Source organism: Sinohyriopsis cumingii, chromosome 1, assembly GCF_028554795.1.
Source record: "Sinohyriopsis cumingii isolate HCF-2022 chromosome 1, ASM2855479v2, whole genome shotgun sequence".
Taxonomy (NCBI): Eukaryota; Metazoa; Mollusca; class Bivalvia; order Unionida; family Unionidae; genus Sinohyriopsis; species Sinohyriopsis cumingii.
In genome coordinates this window covers 41,891,159-41,909,336 of record NC_142961.1, presented here as the reverse complement: position 1 = coordinate 41,909,336, position 18,178 = coordinate 41,891,159, and the positions used below count along the sequence as shown (strand labels likewise).

At 34.2% G+C, this 18,178-nt stretch overlaps 1 protein-coding gene across 2 annotated transcripts in view; it reads left to right on the top strand.

The window, feature by feature from the left end:
* Positions 1–18,178, top strand: part of LOC149806774 (uncharacterized) — a 141,047-nt gene that overhangs the window by 81,687 nt on the left and 41,182 nt on the right. For both annotated transcript variants that reach the window (XM_089957360.1, XM_089957351.1), the window contains 7 exons: positions 65–210; positions 5,734–5,829; positions 6,650–6,749; positions 9,417–9,569; positions 13,121–13,301; positions 13,838–14,356; positions 17,297–17,448. In XM_089957360.1, the coding sequence (XP_089813486.1) occupies positions 65–210; positions 5,734–5,829; positions 6,650–6,749; positions 9,417–9,569; positions 13,121–13,301; positions 13,838–14,356; positions 17,297–17,448 (1,347 nt within the window). The remainder of the gene's footprint in view (positions 1–64; positions 211–5,733; positions 5,830–6,649; positions 6,750–9,416; positions 9,570–13,120; positions 13,302–13,837; positions 14,357–17,296; positions 17,449–18,178) is intronic.

The window sequence follows — 18,178 nt, the reverse complement described above, 5'->3', positions numbered from 1 at the left end:
TAAGAAGAGATGGCAGTGTTAGTTCCAAGAAAAGAACGTTATCATTATTGTCATTTATCTACAGGTTCTAGACATTCTTGAGCATTATATTATGAGTACAAGCTATGAGTACAGAAGAATAGATGGCAGTGTCAGCTCCAAGAAAAGGATGACTATTGTACGAGAGTTCAACAGGGAACCCAGTATTTTTATCTGTCTCATATCAACCAAGTAAGTTTTGAGGAAGATTTATGGAGCAATGTATTCTCATGAATTGTTTACATTACATCATCCACCTCTCTTTGGCATTTTGGGATCCAGAATTTGGTTTTTAATACTGTTTCATCTGTAATTTGTTGTACACTTTTGATTATTGAGTTTTTGGATTTTCAATTGTAATATGCATACAGAATATTTCCAGCTAAAGTATAAAATTAGTAATTTATCAATTACCATATATACTTGCCTAAAAATAATCTGAATGCAAACTACACAGACCCAGATCTTCTGTCATATAATGCACCAACAGATCTTGGTCCATGCAGTTAGGAGGAATCATTAAACAAACAAAATAGATCCTGATATGCCAGTGCATTATGCAGAGGACAGGCCAGAATCTGTCTGTCTTGCATTTGTAATGGACTTTTAAGCAAGTATGTATGGCACATATATTTGAAAATGTTACTTATAACATAAGAATACAAGGTATGAAGAATAAATGAAGAAGCAAATACAGATTTGTTTGGATCATTAATACATGAACAATTCAAGGGTTTAGCAATTACACACAATTCAGCAGTATATGGAAATGTTTGTAAGCACAAATTTGTCGTAGCATAACATCATGTTTTTAAAAAAACTAATAATCATGATGGTATTAGTCAAAATTATGTGATATAGATATGCATGTATATTTAATTATTTGCTAATATTTTATGTTTTGATAGAAATGTCATTTATTACAACCAAGAGATCAAGAGAAGAAAATCATTTTTTGGGGTACTCAGTTTGAGATATTTTGAATTTATCCATTTTTGTGGTTTTACCACATATGACCTTGTTTTCAATGCTGACATTTTTGTTGAGGCATTGCTGTGCTAATTGTAACATATATTTCTTTCACTTTGAGGTGTTACTGTGCTAATTGTATTGTATATTTCCTTCACTCGGAGGTATTACTGTGCTAATTGTATTGTATATTTCTTTCACTCTGCGGTATTAATCTGCTAATTGTAACATATATTTCTTTCACTTTGAGGTATTACTGTGCTAAATGTATCATATATTTCCTTCACTCGGAGGTATTACTGTGCTAATTGTATTGTATATTTTTTCATTTTGAGGTATTACAATGCTGATTTTATGATATATTTCCTTCATTTTTCTGCAATTTTGGTGAGATCCAGTGCATTATAGTTTTAGATGCAACAGTACTGTTTTATGTTAGTCACTAACTTGAACATAATGTGTCCAGAACTCAGCATGGGTTATGTTCAGTTTTCTAGAACTAGTTGTATTTGAATGGAATAAATGGAACATTTAACATAAATGACCTTCTCAGAACTGCACTTATTCGCTTTATCGTCCTACAGAAAAGCTAAGAGGCTGAACTAGATACTGGTTATGGGATGGTCATTTGTTTGTAGTCCATTGTCTGGAATCCATTGTCAGGTGTCTATTGTCAGGTGTCTATTGTCAGGTGTCTATCTATCTGTTAGCACGAGTTTGTTGTTGCTACTTCTCCTAAACTATTTGGTTGATTGCCATGAAACTTTACACACACATTTGTCCCATAGTATAGTTGGTCCTAAATGAAAATGGTGCTGCTAAGACATCCAATATGGACAGCAGAGTGACCATCTTGAAAATCCTGTTCTTGTTACTTCCTCTGAATGGAAACTCCATGGAGGTTATCACCAGAAGACTTCTTACGATGTCTAGTTTGTCCTGAATGGAAATAGTGCTAATTATGTCCAGAGTTGATGCCATGGTATCTGTCTTGAAAATCTTATCACTACTCCTCCTGAATGGAAAGTCTTGCTAACACAAAGTGTTTCACTAAATGACTTATTTTGGTGTCTAGTTGGTCCTAAATGAAAATGTTTTGCTATAAGATGTATTTGCTGTCTATTTGGTCTCAAACGAAAATGTTGCCAATCTTAATTCCAGTATGGCCAACATCCTGAAAATCTTGTTGTTGTTCCTTTTCCAAAACAGAAAATCACACCAACATTTGGTTCTACCAGAACACTCCTTATAACATCATGGTTATAAATTAAAATGGTGCCAGTATGAGCTGCAATGTGACTGGCATGAAGACCATTTAGAAAATCATGTTATTGCTACTCTTAAATGGAAGGCCACATTGACATCATTTTTTTTACCAAAGGAATTCTCTTGATTTTGGTTGGTACAAAATGAAAATGTACTGATCTGGCATCCAGTATGGCCACCATGGCAGCCATCTTGAAAATGTTGTTTGTGCTACTCCTGAATGAATATGGTGCTGATCTTGCATCCAATATAGATGCCATAGTGGCTATTTCAAAAGTCTTATTGTTGCTCAGAAACATCACACTTGATTTGAACACTCAGCATTTGAAAAGAAGAAATGGTCTTAACATGAATGCCTGGAAAGTAATGTTCTTCACTGGTTAGCTAATTTTGGAGAAGAAATGTTAATAGATTTCTTAGGGACTAAAATAGGCTGTAATAAAAGTTAATTGGCTCAGTTGTTGTAGTGATACATTGAGGTGAAGAAGATCCTACTTTCTTCACAGATTCTTCATTGTTTGTGGAGATTTTAAATTCATAATTTCTAGCAATCACAAAATCCAAAACAATTGGTTACCAGCAAAGAAAAAGAATTCATAGTACAAAAATGACCAGGGTTATCAACAGTTTTCATTTTCAAGCATGTTTTTTTTTTATTTGTACCAAAATATGTCACTTATAATATTAATACAAACTCTATATGTCCCTCAAACTATACAGCAAGTATTATGCTAACGTAACAAATAAACCCTTCAATTGTATTTCCATGTTGCTTTCACCATTTCAGTTTTTGCATAGCAACATTAGTTTTACACCATCTACTTTTTATCAAACTTTGTGGATGGCTCGCACTTGGGTGAAGCATGTTGATTTTGGGGTCAAAAGGTCGATGTCCAGAGTTAATTTGACTAAAAGAGGACATAATGGTTTCTGAATTATAATTTTAGTTCTGCATCAAAGACCTGGATCACACTTAGTGAACAGACTGCTTATGAAAGCCAAAGATAACTGGTCAAGATCACTGGCTTAAAAATAAAAATGGTTTCTGCACAGACATTTTTTTTATATGTACCTCCGTCAGATCTTGTCAATGGCATACAGTTTGGGAAAGAAAGAAACCAGTTGATTTGGGGTCAAAAATATCAAAGGTCAGAGTCACTGTGACTGAGAAGAAAGAGGATTTTAGTTCTTAGCTTAGTTCTTTCTAGATCATTTACCATGACCAAAGTTTGCTGAGGGCTTGAATAAGGAAGAAGCCTATTAGTTTTGTGGTCAAAAGGTCAGATATCAAGGTCAAACTAACAGTGGCAAAACAAAGTTTTGCATGGTAAGTTTTGTTCTAAAGTATGTTCCTTTACGTAACTTTATACATGGCTTGTTCTTCAGGTAGGAAAGAAAGCCTTAGATTTTGAGGTCAAAAGGTTTAAGGTTAAAGGTCATGGTAAGGCTAATACAAAACAATTGATTTGTGCAGAGTAAGTTTAGTTCAAGGCCATACACTTTAACCAAAGATCAAGGCCATTGAAACCCATTAGCGGGGCCCCAAGTGGCCGAGTGGTCTAAAGCGCTCACCGTTATGGATCACTGCTATCTCACCTCTGTCTGCGTGAGTTCGAGTCTCAGGCTCGGCTAACATGGGTACGTGAGAAAGCCTGCCAGTAGCTTCTTGTGGGTCGGTGGTTCTTCTCAGGGTTTTCCAGGGTTCTTCCTCCACCAATTATACTGGCCACCATGTATAGCCTATCTTGTGCTGAAAAATGGCATTAAACCCTACAACAACAACAATAACAACAACATAAACCCATTAGCCCACAATCTCCAGAGTCAACCGTGACTGCTAGTGCCTACACAGAGTATGACTAAACATGGTGTGGGCATATTCACAGTACTCTTGTACTTTATTGTGCATGGTCGCTCATTAAACTTTTACAGAATATCTAACTTGTCGAATGTTAGAGTATGAGTATATGCTTCTAGTTGATATAGCTTCAGCTGCTAACAGAATATGGCTTTATCCTCATTTAAAGTTACAAGTCATGTGATCTTGAATGCAAAATATGGACTCTGTTGCAAAAAATGAAAAATAACAGTTCCTTATAAACACTGTATATGAAAAGTTAATGCATGATTCTATTTTCAGGAGTGTGAGTGGAAATTAAGGTATTTAAATGCCTACAGGTGGTTGCCCACAGATATGTGGTATGTTCATGCTGACTTTTATAATGAAAACAAAAAACGTTGGCAAATGGGTGCCTTTAGATTCTTCCATACTCTTATTTATGGAACAGCCTTCAAGATTTAAATATTAAATTAACATAAAATTTATTTCCAATCAGTAAAACCTACACTTTGTCTTCTCTCCATAAGCTAAAATGTTTTGAATACAGTAGAAATTTGATAATTTGAAGTACTATGAGCCCAATTTAGCATGGAAGAGAAAGCTTCACACAGGAATTGAGACCAAAATAGCATGGAAGATAAAGATTTACACAGGAATTGAGATCAAAATAGCATGGAAGATAAAGATTTACACAGGAATTGAGACCAAAATAACATGATAGAGAAAGTTTCACCCAGGAACTGAGACCAAAATAGCATGGAAGAGGAAGTTTCACATTGGGACTGAGACCAAAATAGCATGGAAGAGAACTTTACACAGACACTGAGACCAAAATAGCATGGGAGAGAACTTTACACAAGAACTGAGATCAAAATAGCATGGAAGAGAAAGTGACACACTTGGACTGAGACCAAAATAGCATGGAAAATTAAGCTTCACATGGAAACTGAGACCAAAATAGCATGGAAGAGAAAGTTTCACATTGACACTGAGACCACAATAGCATGGAAGAGAACTTTACACAGGAACTGGGACCAAAATAGCATGGAAGAGGAAGTGACACACTTGGACTGAGACCAAAATAGCATGGAAAAGGAAGCTTCACACAGGAACTGAGACCAAAATAGCATGGAAGAGAAAGTTTCACATTGACACTGAGACCACAATAGCATGGAAGAGAGCTTTACACAGGAACTGAGACCAAAATAGCATGGAAGAGGAAGTGACACACTTGGACTGAGACCAAAATAGCATGGAAAAGGAAGCTTCACACAGGAACTGAGACCAAAATAGCATGGAAGAGAAAGTTTCACATTGACACTGAGACCACAATAGCATGGAAGAGAACTTTACACAGGAACTGAGACCAAAATAGCATGGAAGAGAAAGTGACACACTTGGACTGAGACCAAAATAGCATGGAAAATAAGACTGGAACTGAGACCAAAATAGCATGGAAGAGAAAGTTTCACACTGGAACTGAAACCAAACTAGCATGGAAGAAATGCTTTACACAGGAATTGAGACCAAATAACATGGAATTATTTGAATGATATGCTGTTTGAATTATACAAGTCTTTAGCTCTATGTATGGATTAGCCCAGATTTAATCAATTCAGTAAATTGTGTTTTTATTTCAGAGCTGGAGGTTTGGGGCTGAACTTAACTGGGGCTAACAGAGTTGTTATTTTTGATCCCAACTGGAATCCAGCTCATGACCTTCAGGCTCAAGATCGGTTAGTATTGATTTCCCTGTCATAATTTGTATTTTCTTAATACTTATGATGAACACCCTGTTTTTGATCAGTTATGCAGTGGGAATGAAATCAGAATCTCCTGACTGCCAATTATTTTCCTGCATAGTGCATTTCTCTGTTACATATCTTGTTTAAAACATCAAAGAATGTGATTTGGTCATCTGTAACTTTTCTTTTTGTTATCACTTTTAAGTGTAAAGATTTGGTGCCGCAATTTTGGTAAAATCAAGTCACTGCTGATAGAATTTGCATGGGAGATAACAGATTTATAGATTTAATGCCCAAACTATAATGCATATTTTGACAGATATGACTTGTTGAAAACTTACAGCAGCACCAAATCTTCACACAGAAATATTTTCATTTATATAATAGACATATGATGAATGAGTTGAATCAAAATTCTTTGAATTTTAAATTTTTGGTACATAAATCAGAGATATCCCCATCATCTGCATTCTCAATCGCTGTCTTGGCTGAGCTGAAAGGTACCTCAGATTGTATTGGCATCATACTGTGCTTGTTTTGCATGTACATTTTTACAAATAGTTTCTTTGATGAATTCCTATGATTATTTACTTTGCTCCTATGAAACCTCAACCTGCTTTTGTTGTAACTGTATAGTATTGATATTGTTGCATTTATTGCACATGTGTAGAAATTTTATCGTGAAAGAACATATTAGCATTCTGGCTTATGATGCCTAGTTCTTGATATTTTCAGTTCAGGATTTGCAGAAAAGAGCATGGGTCCACACAAGATGAATTAAAACTTAAATTCAGGTCATGCTGTTTTTCAGAGCCTACAGAATTGGCCAAAGGAGAAATGTGCATGTATTTAGACTGGTTTCTGCTGGGACTATAGAAGAAAACATGTATCTCAGGCAGATATACAAGCAGGTAGGGATAGTATGATATCAATGTATGACATAAAATTTTATATATATATATATATATATATATATATATATATATATATATATATATATATATATATATATATATATATATATATATATATATATATATATATATACACACATCATCCCAGCTAGGCATCGAGAAGATGGGGGTGGGGGAAACAGCAGTGCTGTTTAATGGCTGAATTTTATAATTTTGTTGGGAATAATTGTCAACAAACAGCTTTATCTAATGAAACTGTTCACTTTTTAGTGTAAATTACCTTTATTTTGAAGATAACCAATCTCTGAAAGATTGTGAAAAATACCACCAAGAAGTTTAAACACATGACATATATGTGCAGCTATTTGTGTACCTGCATCACTGCATTTTGCACAAAAGAAAACAAGATTCCTTCTTTTCAGAAAGTAGACATTTATTTTGTGAAAAAGCCATGAACATTGAAACTCAATCTTTTAAAAATGTTTTGTTACTGAAATACAAATGCTGTAATTTCATTGCAAGTAATAGTGATACTTATACTCCTTGAGTAAATCTCTGTTTGCTAATTCAGGAATTTTAAGTTCACTACAAATTTTTGAACTTGCTTCTCTACAGTGAACCATATCTATTAAACAACATTTTGATTTCACAGAGTGTTTCTTTCACTTGTTTGCTTCCTATTTTTGATTACATTTGAAAATGACTAAGACAGTTTAAGGTAATTTAATTGTTACTCACACAATACTATTTATAAGAGTATTCAAGCAGTCAGTTAGAATGAGTTGACCTGATACAGAACTGTGACTACTAGGTCTTATACAAGTAGGATTTGCATACCTTTTAACTTTTTTAAAATTCCACTCCCTTTATTTGGTTTGGTATAGAAGACATAATTAATGTGATAATACAAAGCTGGCCTGCTTCAACAAGTAGGTAGATCAGAACACAGTCGTCATTTAATCAGGTTCTCGTAGAAATGCCTCCAGACAGCTGTGATGGTTGATTGACAATTTTCACTTTTGAACTCAAGAGGGAATATTTATGATGATTACACTGAAACCAAATTAAAGGTACAACCAAAATAAATTTTACTCAACAAAACTAATTACATTGATATATATTTCTTAAAGTGTTAACCAGTAGGCATTAGTGCATTTGCATTGATCAAAATTTTAACAAAGATTGTTATTTACAGTGTAATGAGAATGTTTTTTTGAAAAGAAAATGTAACAAAATATAGGACTTTTTAATATAATATATAGAGTTTCATGATGCTGATTCATATTTCCAGACATTAGCCACTGTTTTCAATGATAAAATGAGCAATATGTCAGGGTTTCATTACTAATTTTGATTATGATTTTCTTCACATTTAACAAATAAAGGCAAATTCTTTTGTCATTTTCTGTTTTAAAAAAATGGGATCCACACGTGCCCCAACATTATAAGCAGGTTTGCAAGTTATCAAGGGAGTGGTGTGTACAGTTTGTACATACTGTATTGATTGTTAATTCAAGTATGCAGATCTTGTTATTGCTACTCCTCCTGAATGGAAAGTCATACAAAATAGGGTTTTCGTTGAAAGATTTCTTATGATATCTTGTTGTTCCTAAATAAAATGGTGCTGATCCATTTCTAATATGGCCACCTCAGCAGCCATCTTGAAAATCTTGTCACTAATTGTCCTGAACAGAAACTCATCTTGATGTAGGTTGTTCACCAGAAGTATTCTTATTATGTCTGTTTGGTCCTAAATGAATCTTGTGCCAAATGAACAATCATGATTTTAGACATCACAGTGGCCGTATTGAAAATCTTGCTATCACTACACCTTCTGAATGGATGTTTATGTCAACATGGTTTTTCACTGAAGGATTTCTTGTGATGTGTAGTTGGACCTCAATTACCACAGTGCTGATCTGAAAGCCAGTATGACCTGGCAGACATCTTGAATTTTGTTTTTTAACACTACTTCTTCTTTCTGGAAAGCCATTAACATGGAGTTTTCACCTAAAGACTTCTTTTAATGTCTAGTTGGTCCTAAATGAAACTGTTGCTGCTTGAAAATATAATCACAATTCCTAATTGAACTGATCGTCATATCAGCATAGAGTCATAGTTGGTCATAAATGAAAATGGTGCTGACTGACATTAAGTATAACCACCACAGCAACAATCTTGAAAATCCTGTTTCTGCTATTCCGTAATGGAAAGTCATATCAGCATAGGGTTTTCATGGGAAGACTTCTTATGGTGATTGATTATTCTTAAATGAAACTTGTGCCACATTGATATCTACTATGACCAGGACAGTGGACAACTTACAAATCTTGCCAGGTTGAAAGACAAATCAGCATTGGGTTTTCATCAGAAGACTTCTTATGATGTATTTTGTCTGAAACGATAATGGTTCTGATCAGCTAAAGGATCAGGCTACCCATCTATGTCTTGCAAACTGATATTATGCAATCATTGGCCCAAAAAATAATACCATGAATCAGTCAAATTAGACTGGTCTTGATCCCTAATTTGTTACAAAACAATATTCTGTTCCTAGTTAGAAACCAGTCAAGAGTTTGGAATAAAACAGCTTCAGTATCTTCAGCTAACATGTACCAAACACATGTAACTTTGTCATCTGACATTAATATTTTTCTCTTACAGCAATTGCTACATGTAGCCATTGAGAATGAAAATGCCAACAGATACTTCAATGCCGTGCAAGGTGACAAAGATATGAAAGGGGAGCTCTTTGGTGTGAAAAACATGTTTAGATTGAGAACAGGGGAGTCATGTCTGACCATGGACATTTTAAAGGTTGGTTGATAACATGAATTCAGTGGACTAATTATGCAGAAGATTTGTCCGTCCTTGTTAATATCACATTTGGTCAATAACTTCAGCAATCTGTTATAATGGTATGCTTCGCATAAAAATGACAGCCATAAACATACAGTATTCCAACAGAGGGAAAAAAGTAGACTTATATAATCTAGTCAGCTCAGTTAGGATTTAGGCATGGGATTTTTCTTTTTTTTAACCTAATTTCAATATCAGAATTGCATGTGCACTCATGGGTCTGTGCAGTTTGCAATTAGATTAGAATTGTGATTATTCAGTCAGTTGAAGTTACATGTACACAGTACTTATACATGGCCCTGTACAATACATTCAACCTTGTAGATGTATACAAGACATCAAAAGTGTGAAAACGGATTTTTTTCAAGTCAATAAATAGGATAATTGATTATGGAAGTTAGCATTGCAATAGAAGCAAGGTGGATGTTGTAATATCCATTATTGGACAATGTTACCTGTTGGAAAGGCCAAATCACAGTCTATACAGTTAAAATCAGTAGAGCATCATGTGTATAATTTTGAAGTGAATGCTGAGACTGGATTAATATAGAAACTTACCTGTATGTATCTGACCATACCAGAAATTATTCACCAATATTATATGAGTTTTATATATCACACACCAGACCTGCACCTATTTAAATATAGGTATAGTACTGTGAGGGGATGCAATTGTGACCCATGCAGGTATGTACCATGGGTGCCAAGTGTGCAAGGATGGCAAAGCGATTACTCTGAAATGCCAGAAAGTTTGTTGTTGAGGAAAGAAAAAACAGAAAAGTTGTAAATTTATTGATGGAGTAAACTTTCCTTCAAAGATTCCTCCAATGAGCTTTAAAGTACAAAACTTTCAAAATGCTTGTAAATGGATTGCAAAGCATCTCTGTAGAAAGCATGTTTCTTGGCATGAGCGGCATTAGTAACTGAAGTATTTATGGGACTTGGCATCAATCCTTGTATCGAGGGGAGATCACTATATCTAACTGCCACCTAGGTTGGCAGATAATTTTTAGCTTTCTAGATCAAAGTTTTAGACTGGGAGGGCTGGATTTGTGAGGTAGTAGCTATTCTGCAAAGGTATAACAATCATGTAAGTATTATTGAAGAAACATATTTTTACTAGAAAAAATTTGCATCATTGTATCTGGGATAACCTTGCAAATCTTCAAGTGAGCTTGTGAAAATGAGCATATATAAGCATCTGTTAAAATTTCACTGAGTAGCTAGTACTCTTTGTTTAAAAGAATTGTCTTTTTTTGGCAAAATTTTTGAGTTAAATTAACAAAACCTTGCCTTATAATGCTTCTCTTCTGGTCTTCCCTTTTGGTCAATATGGTCACAGGCAACTCATATTTTGAGCTAAGGAACAAGCCTGTATGTAATGGTATAGTAGATACCATATTTAAGAAAATGAAGGTCGCTGATTGGCTGAATATTATTACCAGTAAATATGAAAGTAATTTTCAAAGGAAGCCTGAGTATAGGTAAATTGTGCACATTTGTAGTCTTGAACCCAGCAATATTCTTTTTCTATTGCAATTACTGCACAAACTTTTTATGATGGCCATTTTAGTCAAAAACAAGGCACACAGTATATCATTTTCATCGGCAGAGCATTTCTTTCTGGATTATCATTTATAAGACGTTAGCATGATTTGCCAATCCTACCACAAAAGTATAGTGATTTGGCCAAATAGATATGTTACAGTCTATGGGCATTGAATTAGTTGCCTGTGCCTTTTAGCAACAGATACACCCAGCGGAGAAAGACTGGGATAAAATATGCCTGTGCCTTTTAGCAACAGATACACCCAGTGGAGAAAGACTGGGATAAAATATGCCTGTGCCTTTTAGCAACAGATACACCCAGTGGAGAAAGACTGGGATAAAATATGCCTGTGCCTTTTAGCAACAGATACACCCAGTGGAGAAAGACTGGGATAAAATATGCCTGTGCCTTTTAGCAACAGATACACCCAGTGGATAAAGACTTGGATAAAATATGCATTAGCCTTTTCTCCATGATCTGCTTCCCATTTCTGTGGCAATCATTGTACAAGCATACATTTCATATAAACATTTGGAAGAAAGGTAAGTGATACAGATTTTATATAAGGGCTGTTCCATTAAAACATATAAGGTACCCAGGGAAGGCAGTTTTTTAAAAATATATGCCAGGGTACTTTGATTCACAGAGTTCATCTTAAAATGATAAGAAAATTCTAAATTGCATCTATGGGTGAGTACCCCACTTCAAAAGTGCCTTCTTTGGGTCCAATTATGTAAAAATGGAGCAGCTCTAAGCGTAATAAATGACTTTGAGCAATATTTTGATAAATGTAAAAAAATGTAATATTTCATATTGACCTAGACTCTAAGTAAAAAATCTCACATTACCTTTCTTTCTTAGCATCATGTTGCAATGTGTATCAAAATTTATTTTAAATAGGCAATAAAGGCTTCTTTTTGGATATCCATGTGTGTTAAAAAGTTGCAGAGGAAAACATTCATTCTTTTGTGGAAAAATGTTATCAGACTACCAAACTGAAATAATTTCCTCAATATCATCAAATTGGTAATTGCTGGACAACTATGTTTTTGAAGTCTCTGACTGAGAATAATTGTAACAAAACTAAAATTTTATTTTATGTTACATGCTTCTAGTTATTTCTTGGAGATATAGGACCAGCCTGTGTGTTGTTTTTTTTTTTTACAGTATTTAAAAGAATGAAGGTTGCTGAAAAGTTGGAAATAAGTTATAGAAAAAATTTATAATTTTTCACAGGAAGCTTGTGTATGGGTGAATTGTACACATTGGTAGGCTTGAGCCTTTTTTTTCACAGTCTCTTCACTGGTACTACTTGACATTAATGGGGAGATCTCACTATGCTGACCTTTCATAGTGGGCACTCTTATGTTACGTGTTTAGGCTCAATTAAACAGTAATGCAAGAAAGAGAGAAAACAACAAGCTTCAAAAAGTATAATATTTTATTTCCCTGGAAAAATTCTGTAAAAATGAAAAAAATAGGAACTTGCCATTTTAAGAATCAAATCCAAAAATTCCAAGAATAATCCATGAATAAATTTTAAAAGTCCTAATAATAAAATGTTCTAATGTGTCAGGGTGGGACATCATGCTACATGTCTGTGGCATGATGCCCCAATGCTAGACATCACTATAAACTGCCACACTGCAGACATCGTAGTGATATGACTGAAAAATTGTTGAAGCCACGTTAAAATTCCAAATCACACACACACACATTTGTATAATTTTCTGTGTACATATTTAATTTTATATGTACATATTTGTATAATTTTATATGTACATATTTTTTTAATTTTATATGTACATATTTAATTTTATATGTACATATTTGTATAATTTTATATGTACATATTTGCATAATTTTATGTGTACATTTTTAATTTTATGTATTCATATTTGTATAATGTTATGTGTATATATTTCTATAATTTTATGTGTACATATTTATATGATTTCAGAGAAACAAACTTTTGGAGTCAGGTCTCTTAAAGTATGACATCACCAAGTACATCCCTCGATTAATGAGTAGACAGGACAGTAACTATTCCACAGAAGCAGATGACACTGAGGATTCTGCAGCCGAGAGTAGACAGTCTGAAGAAACTGATGATCTTTTACACCAGTTTTTCAGCTCAACAGGTATTTGTATGTCATTTGATAACCTGTTGTGAGACATATCTTAGAATTTACTATTTATAAGAAAGTCAAGGCTCTAATAAGAGGTTTGAAGACATAACCAGTTTTAAATTATTTTTTTTTGGGGGGGGGAGCCAAATCGCATGCAGAGGGAGGATGTTACATGAATGTTCATTGCATTTAAAATTTTACCTGACACTGAAGAAAATTTGTTGTGAGACATATCTTAGAATTTACTGTTTATAAGAAAGTCAAAGCTCTAAGAAGAGGTTTGAAGACATAACCAGTTTTAAACAAAAATTTTTGGGGAGGCGAGCCAAATCGCATGCAGAGGGAGGATGTTACATGAATGTTCATTGCATGTAAAAAATTTACCTGACACTGAAGAAAATTTGAGGAGAATACAATTTTTTGCTGAAAATAGGTGAATGCAGTGAATAACAAATGAACTAATGAACACATTTTTTCATGCTAAAGAATTTATAGAGGTATAGATGTCTTCTAGTGTGTGACTGATGATTACCTCTTATTTGTTGCAGAAACTGATGAGGAAGAGGATGTATTTCTGATTAATAATGAAGATGCAAAGATGCCCACTGAGTCTAACAAAAATGATGACAACTGTGAGGTGGATGGCACATTATCCAGTAAAAGAGCATCAGGATCTAAACATGGAGAAGAATTTAATAACAATAGTATTAAAGCTAGTTCTTCAGAACCATACAAGAAACAGAAAAAGTCCCAAACACATAATAGGAAAGAAGCTAAGTATGAAATAGTCCAGTCTCCATCTCAGGTTAATATGGAAAGTATAAGTTCACCCAGTATAGAACACAGGAAGCAGGAAACTTGGGTGGCAAGAAAGTCTTCCAGAAAGAAAACTCCCCTTTCTTTTAAGAGCAAAGGGAAGCAACCCATGATGAAAGCTAAGAAAAATAGAGCATGTCTAACAGAACGAGACTCAGAAGACAGTATAATATGTGATGATAAAGACAACGAAGAACCAAAATATGATCAAACCTTGCATGGATCATTTTCCTCCATTGGTGAAGTGTTTGGTAAGTAAATTGCCACGTATCTACATCAGGTGCTTTAAAGATGCCGAGGTAAACAATGAATATATCATATATGTCATACTCCTGAACTGGAGGAAAATTCTCCAGAATCAGAAAACATGACTGTCATCCAACTTTGAACATTCTTCAGAACATTTTGTCAGCAGAAATATTTTTTATATCACTGTTCCAAGGTCAAGTCTTGTGGCCTTATTAAAAGAATTTCAGTTTGACACATTATGGTCTGTGCAGTTTTTAGTCAGGCACATAAAAAATGTTTGCATGTCACATGATCTTCAAATACAGAAGAAACGTTGCTGGATATATGCATTTATAAGTCAAATCCAGCAACAAAGAACATTGACCCATATCCATGTTGTTTGTTCTAATTATTTCTCCTAACTAACAGTAGAGAAAAAAAATTGGCTAGTGCTTTATACACCAACAGATCTGTGTTTGTGCAGTTTGAAGTTGTTTTTAACTTAAAAGTGAGTATATATGGTAAGAATTTGATCAATTTGCTTCTTTACCATTTATAAATCCAGCCTTATGCAACAGGTTTTCCCTATCAGTGAACCACTAATAATAGGTAAATATCCCCATGCTGTAAAACCACTAATAATAGGTAAATATCCCCATGTTGTAAAACCACTATTAATAGGTAAATATCCCCATGTTGTAAAACCACTAATAATAGGTAAATATCCCCATGCTGTAAAACCACTAATAATAGGTAAATATCCCCTTGTTATAAAACCACTATTAATAGGTAAATATCCCCATGCTGGAAAACCACTATTTATAGGTAAATATCCCATGCTTTAAAACCATTAATAATCAGTAAATATGCCCAACCATGTAAAACTACTTTTGATAGGTAAATATCCCTATGCTGTCCAACCACTAATAATAGGTAAATATCCCCATGCTGTAAAACCGTTAATAATAGGTAAATATCCCCATGCTGGAAAATGAAAATTAGATCACTATCCTACAAAACTCCAGGTTTTTTTCCACTGCAGCAGCTTTTGTTTCACAAGTGTGTTTGTGTGTGATTTGGATTTTTAATGTATCTTTAACAATTTTTCAGTCATATCGCTACAATGTCTGCAGTGTGGCAGTTTATTGTGATGTTTGTTTCACAAGTTTCTTCATGTAACATTGAATCTTTGACATCATGAAACCTTAGTTGCAGCATTTGCCTTCTATTCCAAAATCATCAAATTAAATTTCAATGAGTATATACAAAAAATGCTTATTCATGTTGATTCCCTCATTTTTTTTACCCTCATGGGAGGGTACAGTTTTGCCAGTTACCTTAATGTTAGACTAAGTTTGGGTTACAATATGCCCATAATTATTTTCCTCATGGGACAGCAAAACAAATAACCAGACTAAGTGTGGGATACAATATGCTCAGAATGATTTTGCTAATAGGACAGGAGAAAATATGACCATATTTGTTGATAAGAGCTCTCAAATTTATACAAATTGTGACTAAAATGGATTATTGACTTATTTTAGCAAAATACTGAACAGTATTTGACCAAGTTTAACAGAAAGAATTCTGGCATAAAGGGCTGTAAGTTCATTTAATTTGTGCTCAGATATGGCTGTTGGTACTAAAATGTGGAAAGTCATGAATAACTTCTTGTAAATCACCACTTTACAGACTTTTTAATCAGATTTGAAAGGAAGTTCCCTAGCTTGAACACCATGCAAATGTTTATGATCCACCATCAAATATGGCTGCCATTAGTCAGAGCAGAAAACTTTTACAAGGCTTTATCTCAAACAACTGCTGGACAGAAAATTTGAGCAATTAAGACATAGTGTTGTGGCATAGGGGCCTTGCAGTTTGGAAAACATTATGCTGATGTGCTATCAGATATGGATAAGAGAACTCTAGAAACCTTGAAATAATTGTTTTCACAGCATATGCATCCAACAACATTGCAAGAAATTTCAGCTGGAAGCATCATGCTGATTCAGTTAGAAGGAAGCAAGAGAAGTAACCCATGATAACGACTATTTAGAAGCATAGGTTTTGTGTTTTGCAGGGTTTGTTCCATTGCATAAAAAGTTTTAAACTTATGACATTAATTTTAGAATACAAGTTGCATACGTTTCATTAGATCAAGTTGTTAATAAAAATTAAAATTAATACATGTTAGGGATTATAATGATAACTTATAATTTAAACTGAAGTAAAATATAAAATACAAAGTTCAGCACTGATAATAATTTGATTTTATAATTATTTTTATAACACTAGTCTGTAAAATACTAATTAATTATTATAGTTTGAAGAGGATTTTGCTAAGAATAAAAGCTATGTGGAGATTTACTAAAATTACAATATAACCTTAGGCTTTAAGAACAAAAACTTTATTTGATGCACACCAATAAATGTATCTCAGAATTTCTTTACTTATTCAGTGTTGTGCAAGATAAAGATTTTGTTGTAAGAAGAACATAATTCTTCTGAAAGCCATATCAGCTGGTAAATTTATTTGCAAGTAATTATTGTGAAACACTACATATTTGTAATTTGAGAACTTTTTGAAGTAGGTTTGATATGTTTGGTGAAACTGAGTTGACAATTCCTTGAACTGTCGCATTAAAATGCCTGCAACAATCATTGTTTACATGTTTTTAATGTATTCCGCATTAGTTTTGGGCATTTCATATGTTCAGTGCCCCAGCAGCCACAAATTAGTTTAAATATATATTTTGTATTTTTAGCTTTTAATAATAAAAATTATAATAACCCAATATGTGTTTCTCCTGAAATACTTCCCGATTTAATTACTAAGAGCAAAGAAACCCATGGCTTTAAAAAAAATATCTTGAGTTATTTGAATGACATATCAGCTACCCTGGTGAGTAATATGAGACCTTGAGCCTCTTGCTGAATACCAGTTTGTTTTGTACCTTTTTCAGAAAACTGTGGCGTACTCCATACTCACCAGAATAAGAAGATTGTAGGTGGCAGCAGAGCAGAGGATCACATGACCAGATGTGCAATGATTGATGTGTACGAGCTTCATCAGAATTCTCAGCTTCCTGCTGTACATTGTGAACCCCTCTCTGAGGTACTTTGATTTGCTATTCCTTTGACTTTTCTTTGCATGATTATCTGTATTCTTGCATAATCTAGGTAGGTCAAGCATGTATTAGGAGTATGAGTTATGTATCACAAACTGTTTTTAAATATTTGGATTTCAGGTGATGCACACAGTGAATGTTTTGAGATGATCACAATTCAACAAGGACAGACTTCAATTCTTTGGTTAACAATCCCACACAAGCAGTTTGCCTGTTCCATTGCCACACCCTCATAGGAGGCTGTTCTATCATCTACTCTTTGGTTAACAATCCCACACAACCAGTTTGCCTGTTCCATTGCCACAACCTCATAGGAGGCTGTTCTATCACCTCTTCTTTGGTTAACAATCCCACACAACCAGTTTGCCTGTTCCATTGCCACACCCTCACAGGAGGCTGTTCTATCACATCCTCTTCCATTTGTGAAGATTACCAGTTTTAATTGCCTTTTTTCATGTTGCCAATATCCAGTAAAGACTCAGCCTTCCACACATCGATCGACTTGGTTCTTTGCTGTCTGCCTCAAAAGTTCTGTCAGCCTGTCACTATTCCTGCATCCTTGGATCTCTTAGTCAAGAAAGACCAAGAATCAGTCAAGCAGCTTCCACAGTCTGGTCAAGTTGTGTAAATGCTTCTAAGGATTAAAAGATCTTTTCCAACAAGAAACTCACGTCAGATTATAACCCAATATTCTACAAGACACTCATCCACTCATTA